Source organism: Anastrepha obliqua, chromosome 4 (assembly GCF_027943255.1).
Source record: "Anastrepha obliqua isolate idAnaObli1 chromosome 4, idAnaObli1_1.0, whole genome shotgun sequence".
Taxonomy (NCBI): Eukaryota; Metazoa; Arthropoda; class Insecta; order Diptera; family Tephritidae; genus Anastrepha; species Anastrepha obliqua.
The window spans coordinates 23,789,274-23,803,624 of NC_072895.1; the positions used below are offsets into that span (position 1 = coordinate 23,789,274).

Consider the following 14,351-nt stretch of genomic DNA (forward strand, 5'->3'; position numbering starts at 1 on the left):
GTTTTCATAATAAACCTGAATAACTTTAACGCGTTGCTCGATTGCGTATCTTTCGATAGTTCAAATTGAAACAGTCTGAAATTGAAACATGTCAAAGAAAATGTAGAAAAACACTTAACGGTTAGGTGTGGTTTACATTTAACATCGGCCCTTAAAATGTAACCACACTTTAGTTGCCTGATGTCAAATCAGGCATTGTTCGGAGGTGGCACAGCACCAATGGGAGTAGAAATTTGTTACAACATCTAATAGAAGATGAATATGCTAATTTTATATGTAAACAAAAATATGTCTATACAATGTATATATGTCTATGCAGTCCGTATATATACTCCCCTCGCTCCCATGATGTACATGGAAGCCCAATATTTTATAGTAAATTATTTTCACTCATTTCTATTTGCATTTTTTTATTTTGTTTAGTAGATTCTACAACAATTTTACTTACAAACATTGAATTACAGTGTATTGATATTAGGTAAAACGTTCTTATAAATATGAGAGATACTGTCTTTATTTATTGTTGCTGTTCAATTGAACATTTCCCTTATGAGTGAATGTCCACTTTGAAATGACGAAGGTTACATCTAACTCTAAAGTCATTTCCTGCCTTTTGGAACTCTCCTCTTCAATCTCCTCAGCTCACCTACAGTCTTCTTTTGCGTCCTTTTGTAATACCAAACTTCGGCGCAAAATAGCAAAACGGATAAGCTCACGCCAAAGCCGTACATCCACCACAACCAGTGGAAATGTTCCAAGTCCAATGGTTCATATACAGCGGGCTCCACTATAGTTCTATTAATTTTTTCCGCCATCAGCAAGTCATCATAGATCTGACGGATCCACAAATCAGTGAGTCCTATACTTTGTGCCTGATGGATCATATTGTTGAGCGCTTCCTTATAAATGGAGTGTTCTTGCAAAGGTATTGACAGTAGAAGATTTTTTATCACATAGATTTTTTCGCTCACATAGAAGAGTGGTCGTGGTAAATACGACTGATGTGTTGACATTGCCTTCCACAATGGGTCACCTACTGCATAACCAAATCGTGTATCCAAAGAGGAACGCTGGTGTTGCAGTAGCTCGAGCGATGGTTCAATTATGAATTTGTTTTCCATGGTTCCGACGTATTTCGGATTGATATAAAAAGCCAGAGTGCGATATAGTTTTTTACTTGTTTTAATTTTTATTTCTGAATTTATAAACTCCTCGAACGTTGTTAAACGGGAGTACTTATGTGGATTGCTGGTTAAATACGATTTAAGTCCCGCAGTTATATAGGTGCTAATGAAGATGCCACTGAGCAAGAGAAAAATGTAAATAAAACGTTTTGTGAATTTCGTCTTAAGGTGAACGACCGAGCACGAGGGCTGTCCAATTATACTACGGAGCACAACATTGGTGAATATCCAAATGAAGAAACGTAAACTGTTTGTTGGAGAACGTCGCCGCCAAAGCAAACCTTCCAATGTAAGAACGAATGAGAAGATGAGGAGTAGTAACAGGAGAAATAGTCCCAACACAGAATTGAGCAGGAATAAAAGTACTTCGCTGTCGGGTACTAGGGGAGGTAAAGGCAGCATAATAATCCAATCAATTGACAGCAAAGGTGCTGAAGTATCAACACCAGCTGTCTTTAAGCTTGAACTTCCGATTCCAGTCACTATGTCGGCAGTATCATTCTCTAATAACGCTAACATATTTGGTACTGGCGTCAAATTATCAATCACCGAATAGGTTAGTGTACCATTGTTTCGTTTAGCGAATTCACGCAAAAGTTTTGCCACAATCCCAGTAACCTGAAAATTACCAAACCGGTCACGCCACACAATAATCCATGGTTCAACACTCTCGGGAAGAAAACGTATGGCGACACCCTTCATGTCTCTGATGCGATCGGGATAGCAATCCTCCTTCATTGGTTTACGTTGGACATGGAACTGAGGAAAGTAGCTAAAAGTATAGAAGTGTCCATCGTCCACGTAGTCTCTGTAAATGCTGATCACGTTCAATAAGCGCATTTGGGCGCAGTATTCGAAAAGTAGTTGTTGCTGTTGTTGAAGTTCTTCACGGTTTTTTATCCATTCAGTCTTGTACTCGGTATCCCAGATGAAGAGAATGCGGATATTGCGTTTATTTTTGAGACAACCGACCATCGCCTCCAATGAATCCGACACAAATCTATTCGGTAAACAACGAATCACTAGGATTTTATCATTGGAGTGGCTGGGCGTGTGCGAGCAAGAGCTGTTTGCTTGCAGTAGCCTAACAGTGCCATAAGCGCTGAGAATTCGAATGGAATCGTCACAAAGACAACTCTGACTTGAGTCGTGGGCGTTGATAATGAGAAATGAGTAGATTTCTCGCTCCACTTGAATTTTGTTTATAATTTGGCTGATGTTGATGCTCGAAGTGTTTGCGAGGTGCCAGTTGCTTGAGAAGTGAGCCACCGACAGTGGAGAGTTGAGGAGAAGTATTGCACTGCTTATTAGCAACATTTTGCCGCAGACTCGTACTTTACTCTTTAAGAAGGCTGCTAAGACTGTTTTGCTTGTTCATATAATTTTACTACCGAAATCCGAAAGCAGGAACATTAGTAGCTAATATGTGAATGACCTAAAATGCCAGAATCTATGTATATAAAATTACCGTTGTGCAAGATTTTATCATGCGGAAAATGATCGTAATTGAAGTGTCGTCAAATATGTTACGGAAGGAAACATTTTCAATCAACCAAGAATTTTATTGGCTTGAGTATTTATTTGGGTGTTGATGAATGGCTTGAAGCAGTCACTGATTGATGAGTCTTATGAAGGGCAAATTAGAAATTTCATTAAGCGTTCATGTAGAGTAGAGCTGACGTGATTCGATTGCCATTAGTGAGCACTTAAATAGATTTAAGTAGCAACTTGCCAATGCGCTAGAGGCTTCAAACTGCGAATATAGCTCAAGAGGGAGTTTCAATTATATATTTAGGTTCATCGAGTCTTCGAAAAGATGTAGGCGATTTCAGTTTCACACTTACTTTTTGTTGGTTTTGTTGCAATAACATAAACATTCCATATAAATATTTGGGGAATGCCACTTCTATTCGCACCGGGGTCGATATCAGCCTGACCCTTCGATTTTCGGCTTTGAATTGCATAGTCATGTCAGCGTGTGCGCATTTTATTATACTCCACATTCTTCTAATATGGCCTTGGACATTTTCTCGCGGTTTGACATATGAAAGTAGCCCGTCGATTGCCTTTCTTAGACGCTCCACCAGTTCGAATAGCGTGCCGGGATTTGGGGTCATTGCCAGACGGGCCGGAGCGCCTTTATCCGAGTTTGGTGTCGCTTTCTGCTGTGGCTGTTAGGTAACGTCGATGTCGAGACGGGATCTTAGTGTCCCCACTATGTCATCGAGCTCATTACTCGAATGAATTGTCATTCTGTTTGTACGGCATTGACCTGCTGCAAGAGGTACTGCTACAAGAGTAAAGGCTTCTTCAGCTTCGGTATTCAGTTAGCTTACATTGCTTATCATTTCGTGTTGTTTTTTGTGGTTTTATTTAGTTTTGTTCATTATGTCCAGTGTTCAGAGCCAGATTTCATACCGAAACTTATGGGGAGTCATCTCAACTCAACCTACATAGTCACCAAAGACTACGCCCTACCAGGTTTGAATAGGGCTGAGCAGCTTTCTCATATTACAGAGCTACACTGTTCGAGCCGCTTCAAATCCAGTATGTCATAATCAGAATCTTACTAGTATCAATCCTGATGGCCCGCGGGCTGCGCTAACATTTTGTAATCAGCCACTCCGTATGTGGAGAATTCTCTCCGAAGCACCGAGGAAAATCTAGATCACGGTGGGAGCAATCGACAGGTGTGGAGATTTTTATCGCAGCTTGCGTCTTGAAAGCTCTCTCTTTTTAGAATGCTCCCTTAGAAGGAAAACCCGCCCTGGTGGACAACTGAGCTCTTCAAACTTAGGGTTTAGTGCCAACGCCTATTTAGTAGGGCTAAAAGAGTTAAGTCTTCCTCAGGGAAGGGAGCTTTATAAGATAAAGCTAGGAACCTATAAGTCCGAAATTAGGAAGGCTAAGAGGGTCTCTTGGAGAAGCTTCTGAGAAAGCATGGAGGTCTTTCATGAGTCTTCAAGGTTCATATGAGTTTCACTCTCTTTGGGTACTTGAGAGACGAATCGGGATGTTGGGCGATGAGAAGCGATGAGAGGCGAGGAGTCGTTCTCTGATGAATCCAACATCTTGTAACATCAGCTTGGGAAGCGCACCAATAACTTTTCGCATCCATGACTGTTTGCTGGTTAAGCACATAAGAGGCGAAAATCCTCGGGGGCGTTTGTCGCATACCCAACATACTCAGCAAAATCTGCTCTGCATATAATTGTGAAATGTATGGAGAAGCCCCTTTATCAGAAGAAATTCGTAGTGGACAACTTCCTCAGCATTGAGGTGGCTTTTAATAATCTCCTCCCTGAGGCCCTCACCAAGTCTCTGGATAAACTGGGGATCAGAGCCGAGGTTTATCTACAGAGTGCTTAGCGACAGAATGGTCGCAGCTGAGTGGGGTGACATCTCTTTCCGCCGACAGATAAGTAAGGGCACTCTGCAAGGCAGAGTTCTCTCACCAGATCTCTGGGTTGTCATTGTCAATGACTTGCTGAATGGTTTCGGAGAAGGGGTTGCAGGTTGATTGCTTATGCGGATGATGTGGCACTAATTGTTAGTGGCAAGTGTGTGAATACTCTTTAAGATATGATGCAGGTATGTATATCTCAACGCAGAGCGGTTTGTCGGTAAATCCTCTCAAGATGGAACTCATCTTTCTTATCGGGAAATATAAAATATCCAGACATCTACTCCCCTCAATAGGGGCGCTCCGTTGGTGCTTTCTGACAAGGTGAAATACCTCGGTTTAAACCTTGACAGAAGACTAACATGGAAGCCCAGCATTGAGGAAAGGATAAGGAATGCAACAGTAGCTTTGTATGGATCGAAAGGCGCTATTGGAAAAAGATGGGGTCACTCGCCTAAAATTGTGACTCTTGACTCTATGATACCATAATAAAACCAAATCTGCTGCATGGTCAGTTTCGAATGTTTGCATATGCATGTGTGCGTATTTTTTGCTGTTTTTTGTGAATATTTTACAATGTAAAATTTGTTGAGCGCTGCCTATAAAAACTATTATTATATTATTTTTAGTTAGTCGCGCAGAAAATACAATTATAGATTTCAAGCAATTAGTGCAGAATATAAGAACATAATTAACTGGGTTTTTTTATTCCTTGATTAATGAACAGCTTCATTTAAAGTCAATTAAACTAGCGCTGTCACTGACAGATGTTAAGTCGCACGCTAATCAACGGCTGGGTAGGACTTGCAACCACATAAATATTACCCCAAAAACTGACATCTTAATTAGTTCTGAAATATTCGGCTACAAGAAATGTCGTATCTACTCTTATTGGTGCTGCTTTTTCTGCTTAACACCACCGACTCGGCGCATTTACAACGCATCCAAGACATGATAGTGGATGATCCGTTTCTCGATACGCTAAGTCGGGTTTACGAAGAGGATCCCTTTGATACACTTTTTCTCTTACAAACAGCGAACAAAAGTTGTCTACCTATTGACGAACTGTGGAAGCACTTAAAAATACCGTTGATACTCGTCTCCGGCTATAAGGCATCCGAAGACAAACTAAAGGACCATTTCAACAGTAACATTCTGACAGTAATTTGCTTACAAGAACAGCTCAATCTCAAGCTACTCAGCATTATGGCCGCCAACTTACAACATAGACGTCAGACTCGCATTATTTTACGCATCGCAGTCGCAAAACCCTCGCCCACGCTTCTAACTACGTTACGGAATTACTTGGAAGTTCAAATCATGTCGAATGTGATCGCGATCTTCAATGACTTCTACACAGAATCACTGATCTATCGATATTACCCATTTCCCAGTGGACATTGGTTGCCCGAGCCATTGAACCAAACGCAGAGCTACTTTTCTTATCATTACACTTATCTGCAAGGGAAAACTTTCATTACTCTACCGGGACAAACTGAGCCACGTACTATGATTTATGAAGACGCCTCAGGTCAACAACATTTGAGTGGCTACATTGGCCGTCTGATGATCGCCTTTGCGGAAAAGTACAATGTCACATTCCAATATTTACATCCAGTCACACCAGGTGACGGTCTACATTCGAGCGTTCTGAGTGATTATGTCACGGAAGGTATTTTGGACATAGCAATCACTTTAAGCCCATCATCTTTTGATGTGCAGACCACCTATCCGTATATGTCGTACACCTTGGAGTCGATTGAATGGTTTATTGTATTGCCATGTCCGCAACCGGTTGAATATTCGAAAATATACTTGATGGTCGTCACGACCCAAGTCATCACAATTTTAGCGATTTTGGGTTTGATCTTCTCAATTCTGGACAATTTTATAAATCATAAATTCTTCAAGAAGTCAAATGACTTCAATTTGGTCAATGTATTAGTTAATGAAAATATCTTCCGCGGCATATTTGGTCTATCTCTACTCATACGGAACCGTCCAATACTTTCAATGAAAATACTTTACACTTTTCTCTTTCTACTCGGCCTCTTTGTTAGCAGCCTGTATTCAGCTTACTTCCAATCGTTGTTCACGAGCCCTCCACTAAAGCCGAGGATTCTTTCATTCAACGATTTGCGAATCGCTAAAATAAAAGTGATGCTTAACGGCAATGAAGTCGAAATAGTACAAAGAAGTCTGGGACCTGCTTTCAGTCAAACATTCAAGGATATAATGCAACTAGAAGATACCAAAACATTTAAGCGTCATCGTGGTGAGTACGACACAACATATGGCTATAGTATGCCGGAATCAATTTGGCCCATTTTCGAGTTACAACAACAAAAATTCGAAAAAAAAGTATTCTGTTTGGCACCAACTTTAAAGATTTCTGACCGTATATTGATGAGCATACCCTTGGCTGAGAATTCATACCTAATGGAGCCCTTGAACAAGATGATACTTCGAGTAATCGAAACAGGTCTTTTGGAACAATGGCGCACAATGACTTTCATGGATATGTGGGCAACTGCAAAATTATCGCTGTAGGACAATAGTAGCATCGAGCACTTTCACGATATTCATGTGGAAGATATGACGTTGCCGTGCTGCTTACTACTCTGTGGACTGGGTGTGAGCAGTGTTGTTTTTATTGTGGAAATTTGTGTATTCGAATTGAGAAAGAGGAGGAAGCATGAGGAATAAGGATGAGAGAAAAGTTGAGTTGCAATTTGATTCATGTGAGTGAGGGAGTTGGCCATTGAAATTCATTTGAGAGATAAGGTAAATATTGTGAGTATTTCTATTACGTAAATACATCTACAAATATTAATAAATGAGAATACAAAAATTTAATATTTCCATTTTAGGCAAACTACTACTTTTATTCAATTCTACGATTTAGCCACAATCGCTTACTTAGAAGAGTTCGGACGAAGTAGAACTTTATTTACCCGGCTTGCTTCTTATTTTCTAAAATTTCATTGTGACGTTAATACTTATGAGAAATTTTAAAGTAGTTTCTTTGTTAGTTACATAAATGTCATATTTTTGGTGTGTGGTTTTCATGTATCTAAAAAAAAAACTACCCAATTTGCTTCATATTTGCATAGGCGACAAGAAAGGAATGAAATTCTGAATGGGAGCCAATTGATTCGGTAATTTTTACTTTTAAGATTTATGCTCTAAAATAGTTTACTTTACTTAACGAAGCAACTTTGAGGTTCTTCAAAAAAAATGTTTTTTTTCTTAACATAAAAAATATCTTTTTCCCCCTAAAAGTGGCAGTCAACAAATTTGTCATAATATTTGCTTTATGTATTTTCTAAGAAACATATTTGAGAAAAAAATAAAAACAAGCTCCTTGTATCCCATTAAAATTATATGTGTGAAGGTTTATAAGTATGTGGGTTTGGCAGGATTAAAAATATGTCACTTTTAAGATAGTCCCCACCTGTTAAAAAATTGAATTAAATTAATAAATTCAATCAAATATTGCAAAGCAGGTGTCTAACGAAAAATGGTTTTAATTTCAAAAATATTTTTGTAGAGGGTTGCCACTTGTTTGAAAATTAAATTCAATAAAAAGTAATAAAATAAACTGGATAACAGTATGGGAGGTTTGAAACAAGGAAGGAGGTTTGAAAAATCGTAACTTAGTATATATTTTTGGAAAGGTTGCCACCTGTTAAAAGTTTTAATTTGGTCAAATATTACAATGCAGGTGTCTGATGAAAAAAAGTATTAATTTCTCAAATAGTTTTGTAGAGGGTTGCCATTTGTTTGAAAATTAATCTCTGTTAAATCTTTGAATTATAGTGAATTAATAAGTTCAATCAAATATAAAAATACAGGTGTCTAGGGAAAAAAGTTTTAATTTCGAAAATAATTTGTAGAGGGTTGCCACTTGCTTGTATGATACCTGTTAAACAAGTTTAAATAAAGTAAAAGTTTCAATCGAATATTACAACGCAGGTGTGTAGGGAAAAAAGTTTTTAGTTCGAAAATATTTTTGGAGAGGGTTGCCACTTGCTTGAAAAATTAAGTACTTGTAAAAAAAGTGAATTAATAAGTTCAGTCTTATGAAATAAAGTTTAATTTCAAAAATACTTTTGTAGAGGGTTGCCACTTGAAAATTTAAGTACTTATTAAAAAGTTTATTTATTGTAAACAAATAAGTGCACTCAAATATTGCAATACAGGTAAACAAAGATTTAGTTTCGACTTTATTTGCCGCCTGTTTAAAAAATTAAGCACCTATTAAAAAAGTTTGAGTAAATTTATAAGTTGAATCGAGTATTACAATACAGGTAAGCAAAGGTTTAATTTCGCAAATATACGCCACCACTTCTTTGTATCTGTTAAAAAATTTTAATTAAATTAATAAGTTCAATCAAATATTACAGTGCAGGTGTCCGATGAAAAAAGGTTTAATTACGAAAACATGTTTTTAGAGCGTTGCCACTTGTTGGAAAATGTAAGTACTTGTTAAAAATTTAATTTCAGAAAGTGAATAAGTTAAATCAGATATTAAAATGCAAGTGCCCAATGAAAAATGTTTATTTTCCAAAATATTTCTGTAGAGCGTTGCCACTTGTTTGTACCTGTGAAAAAAGTCAAATTAAATTAATAAGTTCAACCAAATATTGAAACACAGGTAAACAAAGGATTAATTGCGATAGTATTTTTGAGAGAGTTGCCACCTGTTTCCTAAATTAAATTCAGTAAAAAGTAACAAAATAAGCCGAATATAATAATGGGGGTATCAAATCTTAACATATAACATATTCTCGATTAGGCTGCCACCTGTTTAAAGCTTAAATTCAATAAATAAATGATTAAAACAATTCAGTATCGGTGTCAATTGCAAGAAATGTAAGAAAGCTTACTCCAGCAAATATTTTTGCAGACGGTTGCCACCTGTTTAAAATTGTTGTTATTTCAATATTATGAAGATATTTTTGAATAGTGTTGCCGTCTCTTAAAAACTAGATTCATTAAAACGAGCATACGAATGAATACTATTCGGAGATGCTCAAAAGTTTTCCTTGTATTATGTATAAAAAATGGCATTACAATAATGTGTGTATGTATGTATGGTATGTATACGGAGCAATTACGAAGTTGCCATATTCACTCATAGCCATTTGAACATTTAGTCATTACAAAAGGCAAAAGCGTAAAATTAAACTGGTTTTTTTTCTATTCTTCTTGAAGAATAAATCTCAAAATTATAAATTTTTATTTAATTATTTTCAGTTTACTCTTTATTATTCTTTTTTTTTTCACACTCAAGCCTACAAATAAACCGAATTCTCAGAAAAATTTACGGTAATGTGTAAAATACTTGGATCACTTGAATCGCTCTGCTTTAAAGAGATTAGTTTTGAAAGTTCATAATTTAAGTGAAGTCTTCTTTCAACATTGATTAGTAATTTTATTTTTATAACAAATATTATTCATCACACAATATTTCCCATATTACTAAATTTATTTCTCCAATTCAAACGTTCTGCAATTTGATTCCATAGCAGTGCCAAGTATTGTTGACCGTCACGCTTGAGCTTCTGATTCAAACTTTCCACCAGAATGCAAAAGCAACTAGTGGCAATACACGAAATATAGATCCACCAAATGTAATACAGATCGCGCAATTGTAGCGCTTTATCACCGAGTGGTTCTACAAAATCTTCCAGGCTGAGCTTTCCCGCCTCGACCATTTCGAATAGGCTCATCGCTGTCCAATGATTCCAGAAACCATACGCCTGCATATCCAACAAATAGGCATTGAACGAAGCGCGATAAACGCTATTTTCGGCCAAGGGTACCGCCAATAAAGTCTGCCGATGAAACTGCACCTCCTCTGAGACACGAAATAGGCGTTGTGACAAGTGAAGTTGCTGGCGTGCAACCATTGCCCAGATTTCCGAATGAGTCGAGTAGGCGAATCGTGTGTTAAGACTCTTACGTAGCGCATAGAAATCACGCAACTCGGGTATCATGAGGAAAATGTCTCTGTAGGTACGCATGAAGGCCTTGGACATGAACTTTTCCAGCAACTCAAATTCCTCCAGAGGTATAGCAATTTGTATGTCACGCATCTTGAGATCGTCGTAAGTGTTGATTTGTTCACCGGATGGCGGACGACTAAAGAAACCATTGAGTTGCGCGCAATAAACGGTACTCCAAATGATACCCTGCAGAAAGATTAGAAAGTAGAGCAGATAAAATTTGTAGTTGCGTTCTTTACGCAATTGAAAGGAGAGTCCAATGACGCCACGAAATATTTTATCGTTGAAGAACAACTCCTTGTAAGGAAACTTGCCGGGCCTGCGCACACTATGAGCTTCATTGGTAATCCAAATGTAGAGTAGAGAGAAAATAATAAAAATTACTACATCTATTATGGAAGTATTTCTACTCAAGATGTGTTTGTAGATTTCACAGCGTTCGATGTAGCCGCTGCGTGGCAGCATAGGCATCCAATTGCTGATCTCCACTATGTGTGAGAGCCCATGCAGCGACGTATTTTCTACGGGAATTTGCAAACAAATCGGTAAATCCAACTCGTAAGCACCGGTAAGGTTTGCTAAGATCGAGGTTTCAATGCTGGCGCCCGCATTCAAACGCATCTTATAAGTGAGACTGGCATTAAGCTGCGCAGCATAGGTCGCAATGAGATGATACACGTAACCGGAACTACGCTTTCGGCCTTGATGGTCTGTGTAGACAATAGAGCCCGGTTCCGATTGCGAAGCCATGGTGCGCAGCTCATAACCATGCAGATTTTTGAGACGATGTGGGTAGTACAAACTCGGCCACTGAGCTTCGTCCATGGTGAAGTTAGGGAAGCGGGTGAATGTGTAGAAAAGTCCGGTTGTTGCGAAATCCTTACGTATAGCCAAAACATTCAACATTTGTTGCTGATCGCAGTAGCTGAAAAGTTTCCGCATATACTCTTGCTGCGAAGTAGTAAAATTTTTTAGCAGGAACAAAACCCTCGTTTCACGCATATGGCGCAAGCTGTCGCTCATCTTTTCAAGCAGCCAAAGGTCGACAAAATCGTCAAGACACACAAGCGTTAAAAGCTCGCGACTGTAATGCGCATTTAAGTAGATCGAGTGGCTGCCGTTGAAGATGAGTTTTGCGGTGCTGCAGTTGGAGAGTTCAGCAAAGCAATCCGTTGATTTACGGCGCCACAGCACCATTGTGCTAAAGTTTTGCTCATTTTGAATGGATGTGAGCAGTATTTCCAGCGGGTTGGATTGAGTTGTATTTGCTTGGGTGATAAGCTGATGAATGCTCACTGATGCACTGGTGCGCACAAAAATCACATAGAAGCCGATTTGAAGAATTCCGAATAATGTTGAAACGCACATTTTGTAGCAAATACATCAAACTGACTGCTTCTAGTCTTCAATGAAGGAGACTGCCAACGGCACGAGCAGCGCATATTGTACTAGAGAAGCAATTTTATTTTAAAATTTATTGGGTTACGGTAATAAAATTATATTGACGTAATTTTTTAGTCATGCGAGCGTAAAACAGGTGAATATTTGTATGCACCTAAGAAGAGCAAACAAAACTCTATGGGCAAATTTGTATCAGAAAGCATGTCACGCACTTCAAATATAGGAACGACATTCAATTCAGCAACTGAATTCAGTGCTGATTCGTAAGCCTTAAAAAAGAGTTAATTATCATTGAGGTCTAACAGCTAGAAATGCAAACTAAAAGCTATAAAAGTGGCTGCGTTGTGGGTCAGGAACCAATCATTGCCATCAGGTCAAGCAGCCATAAAATCTCTACGGCGCAATAATAAAGGGTATTCCAATAAGAGGTGTTATTTTGGTAAAAGATCAATGGTTTCGTTGCTTGTGTGGCACGTAGCACCGTCTTATTGAAAATAAACGTGGTCCAGATCAATTCCATCCAATTCCGGCCATAAAAAATCGTTAAGGATCTCTTGCAAGCGCCATCCAGTCACCGTAACTGTTGCTCCATCTTCATTCTCGAAAAACTAGGGTCCAATGACTCCGCCGGACCAACCGCACCACACAGTCACACGTTGAGGATAGAGAGGCTTTCCAACAATAACTCTTGCATTTTCTGAGCCCCAGACCCGACAATTTTGCTTGCTGACGAATCCACCGAGGTGAAAATGGGCCTCATCACTCAAGATAATTTTTCGATGGAATTCCGGATCATTTTCATGCATTTTAACGACCCAATCAGCAAAGACACGACGTTGTTGATGATCGGCCGGCTTGAGTTCTAGTATTAACTGGACTTTATGAGACTTAAGACCCAAATCTTTATGCAAAATACGGGGGGTGTAATGACGTTTGTGGAATGCCTAATTCCAAAGAACGACGAGGAATGGACAAACCTCGGTTTTCTTCAACACTTTCGGCTACAATAGCAATATTTTCGGCTGTTCTTGAGCGACGTGCACGGGTTTATTCTTCACATCACTAACTTGTCCCAACAGCTCGAATTTTTTCACCAATTTTTGTATTGCGGTCCGACAAGGTGCTTCACGATGACTCAAAAATGTTCGTCTCTGCCAAAATTTTACCATTTTTAAAGTGAATTTTAATAATTTCAATGCGTTGTTTAAGCGTGTATCGTTCCATTTTTATTAATGACGTAGTTTCTACTTGTCAAATATCAAAAAATGACAGCTACAAAGGGGACATCAACCGAAATAGCGGGCTATACAAAATAACACCTGTTCTTGGAAAACCCTTTACTTTCTCCAAAGTCGCAACTGAATGTGGAGCCATTCTAAATGAGCTGGCAAAGCTGTCACTGTCTGCGTTCCTGGCCATACAGACGTTCCTGGAACTTGCAAAACAGACGAGTTGATAAGGAGGGCAACTAATCTTACATCAGTCAAATCTGTCCAGTACGCGAGCAGCTTTTTATCTTCAAGCAAGCTCAAGAACACAAGATGTACCGCGGAGTCTACATGAAAGGTTTCTATACAGGTTTGGCCTACAATGAATGAAGAAAGAACAAACATAGATCCCACTGGCCAATCAACAGAGACAGTCTGCCTTCCATTTGTACCACAGTTGTTGCTACCACCGGCCACTGCCTAATGGGAATACACGGAAAGCGTATGGGGGTTCCCTCTACTGAATTTTGACTCAACCGCAGAAGATTATCAAACTTAATTGTTAGTAAGTCAGAGACTAATTACAAATATATTTTATGAGTAAAAATTTATCACATTGCCCAATTTTCCCTTCAATAGAATTGAAGTGATATAAAGATCGATCAGATTGGAGGTACTTCTTCTAATAGGGGCTTTTTGACAGATTACGCGTAACTACTGTCAAACTAAATACATACTTTTTTTCAGTTTCATTGACACTTCATCATGGAAAGACGTGCCTCTCAACAACGTTTACATATCGTAAAATTGTATTACGAAAATCGACGCTCTGTGGAAAGCGTTTATTGCGAGCTCAGACTAACTTATTTTTGGATGATTCTTGATCGATTAGTCCACGTACAGCCCGAAGTGAAGAGAATATTGCGGCTGAAAATAAGAGTTTTGCCGAAGACCCGGAAGAATCGATTCGGCGCTGATCTCAACCCCTTGGGCTATCTTATGGCTTTACTTGGGTGATTTTACGCAAAGATTTCGGTTTGAAAGCATAACAAATACAGCTAATCCAAGATTTGAAGCCGGCCGTTCTTACAAAGCGTCATAATTTCCAACCTTGGCCTCTTGAATAACTCGCCGAACATACGTC

The 14,351-nt window shown here is 38.7% G+C and overlaps 3 protein-coding genes across 3 annotated transcripts; 1 reads left to right on the forward strand and 2 right to left on the reverse strand.

Moving 5' to 3' along the window:
- Positions 1 to 25: 25 nt before the first annotated feature.
- Positions 26 to 2,501, reverse strand: LOC129243604 (uncharacterized). The gene is made up of 2 exons (XM_054880747.1): positions 647 to 2,501; positions 26 to 75 (listed from the first exon to the last, which is right to left on the reverse strand). Exons 1-2 carry the CDS (start codon positions 2,499 to 2,501, stop codon positions 26 to 28), a joined length of 1,905 nt encoding a protein of 634 aa, XP_054736722.1.
- A 2,959-nt stretch (positions 2,502 to 5,460) lies between these two features.
- LOC129243605 (uncharacterized) lies at positions 5,461 to 7,137 on the forward strand. The gene has a single exon (XM_054880748.1). It carries the CDS (start codon positions 5,461 to 5,463, stop codon positions 7,135 to 7,137), a length of 1,677 nt encoding a protein of 558 aa, XP_054736723.1.
- Positions 7,138 to 10,049: 2,912 nt separating this feature from the next.
- On the reverse strand, positions 10,050 to 11,966 carry LOC129243606 (uncharacterized). Its single transcript, XM_054880750.1, has one exon. The coding sequence runs from the start codon at positions 11,964 to 11,966 to the stop codon at positions 10,050 to 10,052; it is 1,917 nt and encodes a 638-aa protein (XP_054736725.1).
- Between the last annotated feature and the right edge of the window lie 2,385 nt (positions 11,967 to 14,351).